Below are 16478 nucleotides of genomic sequence, written 5' to 3'. Positions count from 1 at the left end.
CAGCCACGCACAAGATTTCCGACGGAGTCACCTTTCAAATGAGCGTCTGCTCTTCGCCGCTTTCGCAGCTTTCATACTACGCGCTGGCGGGACCGGCATGCCTTGCATGATTTCCGGTTTTGTAACCACTTATACGTCACGCGCAGACAGTATGCTCGGTTGGATTTCGGTTTCGGTGTTGCGCCTTTTTGCTTGTTTAAAATTATTCTCCTATTTGCCGAGTGTTTCTGCTATCGGACCCTTGACAGGAGCGTCTCAGGAATGTAAAAGCACCATTACTTTGACATGGCCAAAAAATCGCCGGAGTTGGCCTTTAAGGGGGGACGTGGCTTTCGGTACCAACTTTCTTATTTCTTCATGGATTTTGATGAAAATTGGCACACTTATTTGAAATGTTTTTTTAATGCTACTGTAGAAATTTCATGAATATATCTTTACAACTTTTTGATGTACGATATATTTCACCTTCTGCTCTTGTTCCGAGTCTGACTCGCTTAAAAAATGCGATAGGAAACTCGTTCAAAGTGCTATGCATTCTAAGATGTCTGATTGCGGGCAAGACATTCTTAGATTTTCTTATTTCCAACAAAAAAATTTTTTAGTTTTTATTTTTCATGAGGTGACTGTGCAACAGGCATCGAGGCTTTGTGCAACTTGTCAAATAGCTAATTATCAAAAGGCCATACTGAAAAAGCAAGAATGTCACGCCCTGAACTGTGCTTCAAGGAATATAGAACAAAAAACGGAAGTGAAATAGACCCAGCGGTTAGTGAGAAATCAGCGGAACAAGCGAAGCTGGAAGCAAGAAAAGTCGTTTTGAGAAAACTGCTTTTAAAGTTGTACCAACGATATTAATTTATGAAAAGGCACTGGGGTCGTAATCTTTTGAGTCCTTCGTAATGTGCAGTTTCTTGAGTGCCCTGTCTTTAGTTTGAGGTGCCTTGCTTCTCTAAAACACAAGAAGATTGTGATCTTTGGTGTGTTTTATAACGTTGGACCTCCTGCACATGTGGCCCTTCATCTGTTGTGCCTTTGTTTTCTTTCTTTTTTCTTAAAATCCTTTTCTGATATACAAAGAACATGTAGCATGGATATTAAACGAAGTTATGAAGTGGTGTAATAGACATGACAAAAAAACAAGATATTGTAATGCAAGTAGGTCATGTACTATGATGATTTGCCAGCTTTCTTGTATTCATGCTCTCATTAACATAATTAACAGCCTTGATTGCAATTGATCATTGAATCATTTTTATAGGATACTAAGAGCGGCTCTCATCATGACAATCTATCCCTTCCTCCTAAATAACAGGCAGTTATGGCCAAGACATTGGTGGAATAGAAATTCCTTAGCAGTTTATTCAAGACGCGAATTGGGCAGATGTAAACTCATATCCCTGCTTCACTCAAGCTTATTTGTAAACCTCGACTGTGATGCGTTTCATCATTCACCCGGTTGCGGACACGGTTACCTGCGAGGCTTTTATTTTTTCAGATGATTCATGAGAGCTTGCGGCGATACGCACGGCTCCAAGCGCGCCTAAATTGCATCAACAGCGCTTTATTTCACTTCGAAGTGCTCGGCCGCGGAGTCCAGGAAGTTGGCACGCGATGTGCTGGGTGGCGGCATTCGTTGACGATGCGCAATATCCCTAGGTGCGGCGACGAAAAATCGGCACGCAACGTCTTTGGTCTCGCATTTCGGGACGCCGACGCGCGGCTGCTGCGCGACGAGCTTGGATGTGGGGTCCGCTGCCGATGCCTAAAAATGACCATCCGCGGTTCCGAGGAGCTGGCAGGCGATGCGCTTCGTTGCTTGCGAAGAAGCACACTGCCGCGGGTCCGCTAACGCGTTGTTCTTGCCCGCAAAGTTCGAAGTTCGTATCACACGCCAGCGCCGTGAGCGGTGTTAGGCCTAGTGACGACTCCGAGCAGTAGATGCGCCGGCCGCGGTGCCCGATGTTTGTTTCAAAGTACGTAATGCGTGGTCGCGAGTACAAGGAGTCGTCCCGCGATTATCTTCGTCACGACGTCCGAAGTGTTGACAAGCAGAATCTCCGACCGCTGATCCGACGAGTCAACGCTAAAGGGTCGGTCCGAGCCCGAGACGCGCGACGATGTTCGCTACGAGCGCGGCGCGCCATCGTAATCTGATCGAGCTTCCGCTTGCAGCTCCGAACTAAAACGTAGCTATATTCGACGTGATTGTCGAGCCGTGAACAGAACGAGCGCGAACGCGTCACGAAGTAGCGCGACTTTCGACAGCCGTAACATCGCGACGCGCGAGCAGCAGCCGACGATCTCCCGAAGCGAGCATCGGACCAATGGCGAGGCGCGCTGGGGCAACATGGCGGACGCGGCCAATCGCAGGCCTCGAAACGACCTTCGAACATTTGCTTTTTGTGCGCTTGTTTTCGAAGGGAGGAGCCAGCTGAGGCGGGGAATTTGAAGACAGAGAGATGCTCTTTCTGACGAGACCAAAATATCGGCGCCCGGTGGTGCCGTTGCGGAGCCATGATTTTTTGAAAATCTGTGTTTTTTTGCAATTTCCGCAATAATTTTCGCCACCTTGGCAGACGTAACAAATTTTTTAAAGCACTTCTACGTGGTTTTTGGTGAAGATATTTTGCAATCTGATAGAAAAAGGTCTACAGAAACTGAAAATGTGATTTTGAAAAAATCGATTTTTTTGCCATTTTTCGCGATACGAAAGCCGCGTCCCCCCTTAAATGAACAAATGAACACTTTAGAGTCTTGTTGAAGCAGAAGGGACACTGAAAATGTGTTCCATGTAGCATGTACAATCGGCGTCAAATGAAACCCGAACAGTGGCAAGCCTTCGCACGGTATAGTGCACGCCGTCCTGTCATCACCACTGACAGGCACACGCATCCGGTTTGACCGCACTGCACATATGCGCGCCTGTCCATGGTGATAACTGGACTGCGCGCACTATACCACTGCGAAGGCTTGCCAGTGTTCAGGTTTCATTTGACGCCGATTGTACGTTCTGAGAAAGATGTATGGAGAGGGTTGTTGCAGTCTAATACAAACTGACCCAGTTAGATGCAGCTGTTCAGCAATGTACTGACGTACATTGAAGTGAATGGGTGTTGGAAAACATGATGCAGTGACTGTGATATAATGCAATTACAAATAAGGTAGAAGTTCAGTGGAAGATGGCTGCCTGAAGTGATGAAAGATTCTTGGAACACGGGCTGTCGCTGGAGCCAATATTTTCACAAGCGGTCTTGTCTTCATTAAGGCAACTTGTTGCTTCCTTGAAGAAGACAAGACCACCTGTCGAAACTTTGGCTCCAGCGACACCCTGTGTTCCAAGAATTTTTCATCGGTGCAATTACAGTGAAACCTCGTTAATACATATCTGCCAGGAACGCGGCATGACTACGCACTGAACGGTAGTATGCATTAACCACCAAGTACAAACTTGCATCTCCTGACATACGTCATCGCTGCCAACAAAGAAATACATACAGTGCCATAGCAAATATTGCCTAAAGTACTCACCACAAAGCCTTTTCTTTGTTTTTGCCAAAGTGTGGAAAAGATTGTGGCACTCTGGTGCACGACTGTCCAATAGCACACGGTGGAGACGCCAAGGAGCGTTTCGAAACTATTGCAGGGACCGGGATGCGCAGTGACTGACATAGCGACAGAACAGATAGTATCGGCCTTCCGCAGTAAATGTGTACGCGTCTAATACTGCAATCTGCTACTAAGCAAAAACTGACACAGTTTCATTGAACGCGATACAACCTCGTGGAGCTGATCATCTCCTCGCTAGTTGTGTGCAGCGCGTTGCCTACTTGGCTCACGCCGTCACCTGCCGTCACTGCCAGGCTGCTTGCTGTACTGTACGTGTGCATTTGCCGTGGGAGTGTTCTTCGTACCCACTTCGTTCCAGACCGTGCACAAATGCAGTGAGTAGCTTGTTGGGTTAATGCGGCAATGACGAGCTTCCTGCAAGTGATGTGTGTTTGGGTTGTCACCTAACAAAAGTGTGCAGTATGGTTACAATAGCGCTTTGCTTGCTGTACTCTACATGTGCGTTTAGCAGGATAGCGTCAATGCAGCGAGGTCTCGGTTCCCACGAGCCGCAACGCTGAACTCCGCAACATTGAGCTGCTCTCTTTTCTACTAAGTGGTACGCGCTTGAACACGGTGTTGCACGAGGCGGCAGCAGTCAGCGGCCCAGGGCGTTAGGTTGTCACCTATTAGAAGCGTGCAGTAGGCTTAAAGCAGCGCTACGGCCACGCGTGTTCGAGCAGCTAGCTGAAGATACTTATTGTGATAAGGTTGTCGGCGCGTCCGTCGGTGGGTGCCTCCTCGCCTTCATTCTTTCCCGATGATTACCCGTAAAGGCATCGCTGCAATCGCACAGGAGTCGGAATCATTGATCAACCGATTTCCACACTTCTCGAAAAGACTCAAAACATTTTGCGGCACATTGTGCTGTCGCAAGTTCTGCGGCGCCATACACTTTTATGGCGCAAAATGTTATCGTGGGGTATGCACTAATCAGTAGGCATAGGACAAATCACTACGGCTTAAAGCGGTCAGCAAATGCATTAGACTCTATGAGACTTGGTCGGCGATTCATCGCAACTACCTTTTGACCGTTAGTACGCCTAAAGAGGGTTCATATTTTTTGAGTAACACTTTCAAGGCTTCATGTGTGGCCTAACTTGAAGGCAGGCCCCGACAAAACTTAGCCTGAGTGACCATGTGTTCTACATTTCCTGCAGCCGGTACCTGCTGTATCGACTGGGTGGGCAAACGGCAAGTGCGAGCATAGTGGCAGTGTGCAATGGTGCCTACCGCCTCGTGGCCCATGCCTCTGCACAGCCTGCCCTGGGTGGCCGGGATTTCACTGCTGCCGTCGTCGACCACTGTGCCCAGGAGTTCAAGCGGTGAGCACATGTTAAAGCCAGGCTCTCGCCATTTTTTGCTTACAGCGCTCCATAGATTTTGTGCCACATACAGTAAAAGCTCGTTAATTCGGATTTCTAGGGACCGGAAAAAATGTCCGAATTAACCGAATGTCCGAATTATCGAATGGTCGAAATAAACACAATAACTGCACTAGATTTTTCAACATACCTTTACTTAACAAAGTAATCGCGGATGCTTGTGTTTTCGAGCAGAAATTCGCGCGGACACAATTTTTCTGAGCCCTTCAAGGTGCTCAGCAGCTCGCATGATGTCTGCAGTACCGCAAAAGTTTCACCCGTCATCCACGCTTTTCGGTTGGCACGGTAATCCACGGCAAGATTGTTGATGTTCTTAAAGCAGCGTGGCTTTTGAACCTTTCCGATAACGAGAAGCGGCAAGCGCTCTGTTCCCGTCACGTTGGGGGATAAAAGTACGGCTACTCGTTCCTTGCTTCTTGCCGCCAATTGAAGGATCCCCTTTCATCACTCTTCATCACTTCTTGTCGGGAGAGCCCGTTATTCAGAGCACGCAAAAATTCTACTTTGGTGGTGAAGTCCTTGGCCTCGTACTTGGGCCGCTTCGCCGGCGTTGCCATCGGCGGAGAGTGCGGTCGCACGAGAAGTCGGCACAAAAGCACCAGCAACGATCAAGCTAAAGGAGCCGTACTGAAACTTTCCTCGATAAATCGGCGATCAACGATGCAGCACACCAACGGGAACAAAGCAACAAAACCCACACGCGAAAAAAAGGCGTTCAACCAGTCTCAATCCAAGCCAAGTCGATAATTGATGTCCATGGCGATGCTGCGTTTGAGTTTCACTTTTGTTCCGAATCTTTCTTTTTTCGTTTTCGAGCCTCGCCAGCGGCCCGAAGGTCGCCGAATTATCCGATTTGCGGTCAAATCTGTCCGAAATAACGAGCGCCCAGTCTCATAGAGTGATGCGTATATTTACAGGGACCAGATGACGTGTCCAAATTAACCGATTTTCCGAATTAACGAGAGTCGAATTAACGAGCTTTTACTGTATATGGCATAAGATGGAATCCTTCGGGGATGGATGGGAGGCGCCTGTGCCTTGCACTCAATGTAAATAAGTTGTTGAAAACCACATTCTGTTTAGTTCACTGTTCTTTTAGGAGACCAAACTGTTGAGCCAGTTGTTTCTGCATTACACAAGAGTTCAGTTTGCACAGCAAGAGACGACTGATCCCCGAACAAAAGAACGGGAAGGGATCGAGAGGCTCGCTTCTTTGTTAGATGTGCCCTAATGAAGCCAAGGCAGGCATAGGCGACATTGTATTTTTAGTTACTGTCGTGTCATAATTAAATGGGAAGAATTAAAATGGATGGAAACACAACTTGCTTTTGGTAGGGACCGAACCCGCAACCTTTGGATAACGCATCCATTCCTCTACAGATTTAGCTATGATGGTGGTCGTTTCTCGATCCGATTGATTGTGTATTTCTGTGGGCATAATCCTGGGAGTGTTAGCCAGCGTCGCTCGTAGCCATGGCAGCTACGAGTGTTGCTGGCCAATCGTTGGCCACCCATGAAAGGCATACAAAGACAAGTGTTACTTGGTGAAATCTTCATTTTAGCGCTAGAATGAAGATGTTCTTACGAAGTGTTACCTTTTGTCTCACGTTCCTGTGCCACTCTTTGGTTGCACTTTGGTTGAAATTAGGTGTGTGCGAATATTCGAACTTTCGAATATTTTTCAAATAGTGTTTGCTTTTCGATTCGATTCGCACCGAAATTTTACTATTCGAAGTATTCGGACTTCCGGAAAATAAATATAATGGTTTATAATAACGGAAAATAAATAAATAAAGTTTTGGGGTGCTGACTTGCGAAACTGCTAGCCGCTTCCACCGGTGCTCCGAGTGGTCGCTGCGCAACGAGCTTGCCGGGGGGTCCACTGCCAATGCGTAAAATGCCCATCCATGGTTCCAAGGAGCCAGCGGACGATGCGATGCGATGTGTTGCTTGCAACGGAACACATTGCGGCTTCTCCGCTAGCGCGAAGTTCTTGCCCGCAAAGTTCGAATTCGTCTCGTACATCGGTGCTGTGAGGGGAGCTAGGCCTAGCCACGACTCTGAGCAGTAAGCTCGGTCGCGATATGTGTGGCCGCGGTGCCCGATGTTTCAAAGTAAGTCATGCTCGATCGTGAGTACGAAGTGTCGTCCCGCGATGGTCTTCGTCACGAGGTGTGAAATGCTGATAAGCAGAACAGTCGGTCCGAGACGCGCGTCTTCGATGTTCCCGACGATTGTGGCGCACTATCGTAATCCAATGCTTGAGCTTCCGCTTGCAGCTGCCAAACTAAAGCGTAATTATATTCTAAATGATCGTCGACCTGTGAACACAGAACGAGTGCGAACGCGTGACTAAGTAGTGCAATTTTAGACAGTCATGACCTCGCGACGTGCAAGCAGCAGAGCGAGGATCGGACCAATGGCGAGGCGTGCTGGAGCAACATGGCAGACGCAGCCAATCGAAGGCCTCGGAACGAACTTCAAACATTTACTTTTTGTACACTTTTTTCTGAATGGAGGACCTAGCTGAAGTGGGAACTTTGAAGATGGAGAAATGCTCTTTCTGACGAGCCCAAGATGGCGGCGCCCGGTTGCGCCATTGCGGAGCTATAATTTTTTCTTAAACGCAGCTTTTCTCTTTTTTTTTTGCGATTTCCGCAATAATTTTCGCCACCTCGACAAGCACAACAAATTTTTTACCGCACTTGTACGTAGTTTTCAGTTACGATATTTTCGAATCAGAAAAAGGGCTGCAAAAACTGAAAATGTGACTTTCGAAAATAGATTTTTTTTTTTTATTTTCCGCGATACGAAAGCCGCATTCCCTTTAGGAATAAATTTGTTCTTTGACCATTTTAGTGGCTTCTAATTGTTCCTGCCTCGTAAGAACATACTTACGGATTCTCTGCAACTTTTTTCTGTAATTTCACTTCGAAGTATTAGAAAAATATTTGAGAAATATTCGAAAATTATTCGATTCGCACTTAATCTTTATTATTCGAATTCGCTTCGCACCCAAAATTTTCCTATTCACACAGCTCTAGTTGAAATGTCTCGCTTGGGCTATTGCACTACTCACTGCCATTCTTCCCAAGAGCTGGAATTTTTACCTGCAAAATTTTTTGTAAAATCGTAAAGCCATGAAAATGAACGATTGCAGCCAGAGCCGCGGGGCCGACTTACGCGAGAGCCGGCGGGCTCTGGCACGACTGTGGAATGCCGCCGAGACGGCCAAGCACGTCCTGGCAACGCTGGAGACAGCCCAGTGCTTTGCAGAGTCCGTCTACGAGGGAATGGATCTCAGCCTCAACATCAGCAGGTACGTACGCTCATAGGGCTGACAACACTGCTCAACTTTTTAAGGGGAATGCGGGGCTAAAAACACAATTTTCGAAAAATATATGCATTTTCAAATTTGAGTTGTTTTGGGTGGATGGTTCATTAAAGAACATGCTCACCAAGTTTGAGTGTCATCTGTACAGCAGAAAAGAATAAAAAAAATTCTTTTCACGAGAGGGTGGCGCGAATTTGCTGGGGAGAGCGTCTCTGAAAAGTCCCTTCAAGACGCGGCTGCAAAGCGGGCAAAAAGCAGAACGGGTAGTGAATGCTCATGTTAAATTGTTTGTTTTTCATGCTTTTTTTGTCACAGAAGACCTTCTTTCGAGAGCACATAAGGGGAAAAACAAGTAAATCAAAAAGGCACATTTTGAGCAGTGCGCCGACAGCAGGGTTGCTGGAAAACTGGAACTGAAGCTGAAATTGGTGGAAACGTATCACGTGACCATCCGTCGCTGCTTTCGCGCCAATTCCGAGTTACTCCTGCTGTGTTTGTGTGCCACTTGGCTTATATGTTCGTTTTCCTGGGAGTTCATTGCGATCGGCGCGTGGTCCGTTTTGTGATCAACACATGCTGTGAGCAACATTCACAGCTCGAAAGCTGCGAAAAATTGAAGACGATTGCATGAAATTGTCACAGAACAGTGTCATGTTGATGAGTAAGGCCGTATCTATGCAAAAAGTCACTTTGAATGAATGAATGAATAAACTTTATTAAAAGTCCGGGCGAGGGGAAGAGGGGATTAACCCCTGTCCCGTCCCACCCTCCGTCGAATACATTTTTTTTACCATATAAATAAATAGCTCAGTTCTCTCAGTTCATATTTTTTAGGGGAATGAGCCTCTTAGGAAAACTATCATTTCCCAACTGCTTCGCCAAAAGCTACTTACAATGTTACAATTTTGTCAGGAACAAGATGAGGTACTTTTCGGATCCCTGAGTAGTCTCTAACAGAAAAGAAATTTCACTAGACTGAGAGGTAGTGACAAGGAAAAAAAATAATTCTTCGCTTTTAGAGCGATAGTATTTTTACTGAAACGTCATAAAAAATAAGTGACTGGCCTTATCCCGCACTACAAATCTTCTAGAGAACCTAAACTTATCCTGCACTACAAACCTTCTAAAGAGCTTAAAATGATAAATAACTCCTACATTTTTATTGTGTCCTGATATCAAGATGAGCCATCCCAGAAATTTAAATAAAATTAGTGCAGCAGTTCAAAAGATGGCATTTAGCCCCGCATCCCCCCTTAAGACACTTGCATACTTTGTGGGTAGCACACTTGATCATGTTTACATAACACCTTTTCTTTTTCCTTGTCATTTTTATTTGGTTTGTCTGTCCTTTGTTACAGTAAAACCTCATTAATTTTAACTCAGTTATTTTGAAATTGCACTTAATTTGGAGGATTTCAGCGGTCCCTTATTTTGCGATGTAAATTTGAGTGGATAATTTGAATTGACGGTCAGCATCAGCCCGGTTAATTTGAAACCTTTGGGTGCCATGTGCAAATTCCTGATCCCAGTTTTACCGCAAATCCACAGAAATGACGGCCCTTAGGAGCCACAAGGCAATGCAAAGTAATACTAATGAGTGACAGGTTAAGCACCCCAGCATCGCTGCTGCCAGCGAAAAAAAAAAAAAGAAGAAGAAAAGAAAAAGCGGCCTCGTGGTCAGCTGAAATATGTGCCTGCGGAAAAGAAGACGTGCTTCACTGCAACACAGTGGTGACATGCGGGTAGCATGTTGCATGCTTCTCGCAATGTCAGCGCATCATGATTTGCCCATTTTTTTCTGGGAAAATAAAGAAATTAATAAAGGATGGTCTGACGGAATTCATGATGCATGCGAACATCTGATTCGCGGTTGCTCTGGCAATTTACGCACTTGCACTACTGGCAAAGATCTTGCCTGCAACACCTTCTTCTAAAACTTCAATGATCATGTTTTCCAGCCAGAACACATCGCGAATTTCGTCACACTGGCCATTATTAGATTCTGTATTTTACAAGAAAGAATGGGTGAATGGTTGCATCACCACGCACTGACGCTGCGAGGAGCAGGTGACATGCCTGCGTGTCACCACTGTGTTGCAGTGAAGCACGTCTTTTGTTCCGCAGGCACACATTTCAGCTGACCACGAGACCTCTTTCTTTTTGCGTTGGCAGCAGCGGGGTCCGCCGTTTCCCCGGGTTCGCAGCAAAATTGGGACCAGGTATTCCTGGAACCCTTGGAGCCACAAACTAGCAGGCACAGCCAACGACCACTTGTGATTACTTTCAGTAATTCAAAGTTCCTTGCATCCCACTTTTTGTATGTTTAGTTAATTCGAAAGCCCGCCTAATTCGAACATTTTTCACAGTTCCAGTGACTGAATTAACGAGGTTTTACTGTATTATTACCGTAAAAACCAAAATATAGGTCAGACTGAAAATCGAAAAAAAAAGAAGTACGTGGAAGGGCCGAAGTATCAGAAGGCGCCTTTGCCATGAAACAAATGCAATTTCAAATGGCGCACAGTGAAAATGCCATTTATTTACACGTGTGTTTACACATAAGTTCCACATGGCAGAAAGACAAAATATGGGCTCGAGGATTATCTTCGCAAGACATCATAACTGTCTTGACAGCATTGATGTGGATGCACCTAGTGGTCCCCTGTAGCAATCACGACACGAGTGCGGCTTCCGGTTAAACTGTGCAACCTTCGTCTCCAGCTCTAGATACGCTGCGGTCTGGCACCGAAACAAAGTTTTCTTCTGATCGCTGCGTGTCGTGATGTGATCCTTCAGCGTTCGCCAGCAGCGAATGCTTCTGTGGTGCACTCGATCTGCCCGCTGATCATAGCTATACGTACTGCTGTAGCCAGAGCTGCCGGCATCACAGGAAGCAACAAAGAAAGAGTATCCGGCGAGATTGGAGCAGCGAGAACACCCATGCAACGATAAACTTTCAGTTATTGTTTGTGACTCATGGCTCCCGCTCGCGTTCACGTGTGCTAGCATCCCAACACACCTTTCACACACTTCAGACCAGATTTCTTCGTGCCTTCGTGAACTCGGTCACTGTTTTTTGAACGCTACGGAGAACTATCGTGGGCCACCGGTCAAGAACAAGAAAAAAAGCACCTTGGAGCCCAAATAGATTCACAAGACAACAAAAGCACAAAAAAAAAGGCCGCCTACGGCACAGGCCGTAAACAAAGCGACACCGATGATTGCGATGGTGATGGAGACAGTTGACTTTAGTTGCCCATAGTGGCCAGACTTGCGAAGTTTTTCTGCCAATGACCGGTATATAAGACGGGGGTTGAACTTTTAGGGCTCTTTTTTGAAAACAGAAAAACTTCAAACATAATTCGGTGGCCATTCTCTAAAACGCATAAAATGGACAAGCTTTTACAAAATGCTGTGTTCAAAGTGGGAATTCCACCTGGTGATGAGTCCAGAGGGATTATGAGAAACAAATTATAGCTTTATTCCTGCATCTTGTAAATTAGAGCTTTAAAGGCACTGAACCTGGCTGAATGGTTAGAATGCTTGAAACATGCTCAGTCCTAGAAAGAATCTGCATTTGAGGGAGGACTATGACCATGCTTTTCTGCTTGGAAGATGCGCTGATGGCGCTGTAAAATAATAAAATTATCTAGGTTGGGGGTCGGCAACGTGTGGCCCATGAGGCAGTATTATACAGTACAGCCCCTGGCACGAAGTCAAGAACCCCGTCCCGCTTTCCTTGCAACGTCCTATCTGAAGGCTGACATGGCAGTTTCAACCTCAAATAGGGTTAGACAGGAAAAAAGAGAAATAAACATGATTTCTATTTTAGTTTTGTACATTATTGTCAATTTGTCGAATTTTCTCTCTCTGCAAAACATCCCGGCCCCGATTTGCCCTGCGGCCCCCGCTGCGTCGGCTTCATGCAACTCGGCCCTCCGCCTCACAAAGGTTGCCGACCCCTGATCTAGATTAACTTGATGATTAAGAGAATATGGACATGGAATATGCACATTGATTGCCGTGCGATCCTATTCTTGGTGTTTGCAACCAGGGCAAGGTTTGAATCTCTGCTGGGCTCCTTGCTGACCCGGTGTGCAGAGCTTGTGGACGAGGTTCTGCGACGGGGCAGCCTCGAAGCCTCCGACATCCACAAGGTGAGTGGGGGCCCTTGTTAACTAAAGAAACCCGTCAAGGCAACTGGATGCATAGTTTTAAATGTTCCACTCACCATTTTGGCCCTTCAGTCACATTAGCCCTACAAAACTGGACACTTACCTGACTATGAAATAGTTTTGTAGTGTGGCTCCATGCTTTTGCAGGTGTTTGTGACATACTTCTCCACTAAAAGTTTGACATTTTTTGTGTTGCTGCAGCTCTTCACACAGATTATCTATTGTCGCTCTGTCTGTTCTTCTTTGGAATACTATAATGCTGGGCAGTACTGGGCATCTCCTGCAGGTAAAGTTGTGGAAATCATTGAGAGGCATTGCGTTTCACAAAGTACCATGCTGATTTGCCAAGAACCTTCGATCTATGAGTGCTGGTGTCACATCCGTGCAGGTGAAATTAGTGATGTTAAGGCTTCAGCTCTTGTCAACACTAATTTACAAATACAATTTACAAATTGGTTCGGACTTGAAGTATGTCGGAAGGCAATTACAGATCAGCGCTATAACAAAGCAGATCTGAGTTGTGTCTCTCGAATATCAATCTGGAATGAATCCATTCTAATTACGAATGCTTGAATGTAACAAAAGCACTTTAGTGTGTTATCTAACTACATTGTCACAGGGTTCAACTGCATGCCCAAAATTATGAGAAATTTGTTTAGGTGTCCATTTTTATGTAGTTTTGCGATCAGTGACTGAATAAATTTATTGCAGCAAGAGAATTTCAAAATGCAGCAGGGCAAGGCTTGTAAAGCCCTAATCTGTGTACGAGCCCCAATCCTTTGGAAACCAGGATGCATGGCACATATTTTTCGGAGCTAAAATTAACATTTTTCCAAAGTTCAGATGCCAGGCTCACTGCATGCAAGGGCCACGCAGTCTACAATGATAGTTATTAAGGCGACAGCCTTAGATCCCTCGTTCAACGCAAAATGTGACCGTTTGGGGTGTCAGCGCAAATGATGCAAAAAATTATCATGTGATGACGTTGCCCTATGATGTCATCGCGTGATTATAATTTTTTGCGTCATCATGACATCACAGGTCGCTAAAATTTGTGACATCATAGTGATGTCACATCACATGATGTTATGTGATGGCGTCATCATGGAACATCATAGTGTCACGTAAGTGACGGTGAGCTGGCCAGCGCCCAGACAGACAGAAACAGAGACTACGTCAGCAATATACTTCAGGAGGGTTTATTGGGCAAACTTGTGCCCTAAAGTGAGAGAAGGAATTACACGAGGACAGCAGACGACCGCGTGGCCAAACGCCGGACATCAGACTGCCTGGGGGCGTACGCGGCAATCTCTTATCTTGTCCTTAGGTCACATTCGGGTTTCAGGCTGGCGAACGTCTACACTTGATAACAAGCAAGAACAGTGTTGAAGCAGATAAAAAAGCCAATAAGGCATTGCAGTCCCGCTTCCTTTAAATGCTAGTGGCTATACTGACCTCACATCACATGATGATGTCATCACATGGCTTGATCGCTTGGTCAAAGGTGGGCACTGTAAAACCACGTGCAGTGCAGAAAGCTTCCAATTCCTCCAATCCCGGTGGCAGTGTAAAACCACGTGCAGTGTGGAAGGCTTTCGATTTGGATCAATACAATCGAGTGTGAAGAAAAAGATGATGGCTTAGGCAAATGCGTAAGGGATCGTGTGGCATAATATTTGTCTGAGCCTACGTGATTGCGAACAGTGTTTTGTCTCCTTTCTCTCTCTCTCCTCGTCTCGTCAAGGTGGTTCTGTGCGGTGGATCGACCAAGGTGCGCCGACTGCGCAGCCTCCTGGCATCGCGCTTTCCTACGTCACAGCTCCTTGACACCCACAGTCCTGACGAAGTGATCGCCCTGGGTGCAGCCATGCAGGTGAGTTGCTGTATGTGGACCATGGGCAAATACTCAAGACAGAAGTGGAAATATTAAATATTAACAGCTCACACTCAGGACAGGCTAACGATTCTCCACTTTCTTGTTTCAGGTAATGCTGTCAATTGGAAGCAAATTAATTTCAATTACATTTCTTGCATCTTCAGATAAGCCTGCAGCGTCAGAAAAGATCAGGAAACTTTCACTACAGTGAGTCTTGCGATGTTTACAGAATGTGGACGCTATGTAAGAACTCATAAAGGGACATGATAATGAGAATATGACATGTTTCATGTCTTGCATACATTGAAACCACCAACCAAGTCACTAGAAGTACTATTTGTTGGATGCAAAACCCAAAGCTATGAAGGAGACGAGTAAACCTATCAAAGCACATCATACTGAATCTGTGTTCTAATACAGTAAAAGCTCGTTAATTTGACTTTCGTTAATTCAGAAAATCGGATAATTCGCACGTGTTCCTGAGTCCCAGCCAGTGTATGCATTCTTTAATGGCATCAAACTCTCGTTAATTCGGTCATATTTGGCCGCAACTTTGTTAATTCGGGCAACCCTGGGAGCGTGTCGAACACAAACCGCCGCAGACATGTGACGCAAAAGAGCGAAAACGGTGTTCACAGACAACCAAAACGAGGCGGCGCCATCCGCGTTGCTATCTTCATCAGTTGGTGACCACGATATTGTCTGCATGCGGATCCGGCTCTCAGCAGCTTTGTTTTAACTTGATGCAATGCACGCACAATGTCACAAAACTCAAACATGGTGGAAGCTGTTGAAGATAAAGAGCTTTCACCCGCAGTCAGCATGCTGGCATAAAACTTCTTTTGCTACATCGCGATGGACGAACTATCAGTTGCCGGCCACTTTACCTGCGAAAGAACTGTCGTCGCGTGTGCACAGTGGTGGTGGTGGTGGTGCAAAACAAGAGAGGGTTGCAGAGCACGTTTGAGGCTTATTAAGACCTGGGAGTCTGGCGCCGTGCTCACATTGACAACGAAGTCGCAGGATGACGAAAATTTCGACTTTTACTCTGCTCTTATGCTGAATAAGTAAAGGATTTACGTATTCATCAAGAAAATGAAAGTGTATTGATGTAACAGACATTTGTTAATATTTTTCCTGATGCTTTCGATAATTCCGACTTTGGTTAACTCGGACAATTCTTGCGGTCCCGTGAAATCCGAATTAACAAGCTCTTACTGTACGTAAAGATGGAAATGGCGATACCAAGAGTGCTACAGTTGGTGGGCAGCGGCTCAGTAATCCTTGAGAGGACACAAAAAAGGCCGCACATTCAAAGTGTTCTTGTGGAATCTATTGCATTTACTGCCTGGTTTAAAACATTTACTTACACATTTTGTGCACTCAGTAATGCCCTGCAGCGTGCAACATGCACGAGGTAGGCTTGGGTGGAGATCAGCACAGTTGCGACTTCGCATGCATACATTAAGCTGCATGCAGAAAAATTAAGCAGAAAGACAGACAGTTCCCCAGTAAACCAATAAGTAACTCACGATTGGGAAGTTGTCATTTTACAGTAAAACATCATTAATGTGCACTCATATGTATAAGTTCTAATGGTTAAAATATCGTCTTGATGAATTCCTGATCCAGTTCCCATAGAGTCTTACCATAAATGGCTGCTGCAATGACATTTTAACAGCACCCCTCAAATCACTGTGTGGCTAAAGCCACGATGTGCCGCAAGATTATCTGCTGCCTTTTCAGACAGCGATAATCTTGTGTTATCTGCTGAAGGTTCTTTCCTCTGATTCCGGTACCTAGTGACCACTATCAGCTGAACTGCCATGGCACATTCATACCTGCCAACTCTCCCGAATTGTCCGGGAGACTCCGAATTTGGACCTAATCTCCCGATTGTACGAATGTCATCTCGAATCTCCCGAAAAGTGGCCACCACGGCAGAGGCGTGTTTTTTTTTTTCTCTCTTTTTTTAAAACCATGCACGTACGTCAGCCTTTCCTGCTGTGGCGGTGCTGCAAAAGAGCACTCACCACCACACTTCTATTTCATTGTAACCATATCGTAGAGTACTGCTGAGTACATTCTAGGCACTGCGCATC

The 16478-nt window shown here is 45.8% G+C and overlaps 1 protein-coding gene across 1 annotated transcript in view; it reads left to right on the top strand.

Annotated features, from left to right (window-relative positions):
* The window catches only part of LOC119372573 (heat shock 70 kDa protein 14), a 57151-nt gene that overhangs the window by 17843 nt on the left and 22830 nt on the right, over nucleotides 1-16478 (top strand). Inside the window, exons 6-9 of the mRNA XM_049420221.1 lie at nucleotides 4713-4931; nucleotides 8152-8310; nucleotides 12380-12482; nucleotides 14245-14373. Coding sequence (XP_049276178.1) covers nucleotides 4713-4931; nucleotides 8152-8310; nucleotides 12380-12482; nucleotides 14245-14373 — 610 coding nt within the window. The remainder of the gene's footprint in view (nucleotides 1-4712; nucleotides 4932-8151; nucleotides 8311-12379; nucleotides 12483-14244; nucleotides 14374-16478) is intronic.

This window comes from Rhipicephalus sanguineus, chromosome 10 (genome assembly GCF_013339695.2).
Source record: "Rhipicephalus sanguineus isolate Rsan-2018 chromosome 10, BIME_Rsan_1.4, whole genome shotgun sequence".
Taxonomy (NCBI): domain Eukaryota; kingdom Metazoa; phylum Arthropoda; class Arachnida; order Ixodida; family Ixodidae; genus Rhipicephalus; species Rhipicephalus sanguineus.
Note: the sequence above shows the minus strand (reverse complement) of the source record. Positions and strands in the feature narration are given on the sequence as shown.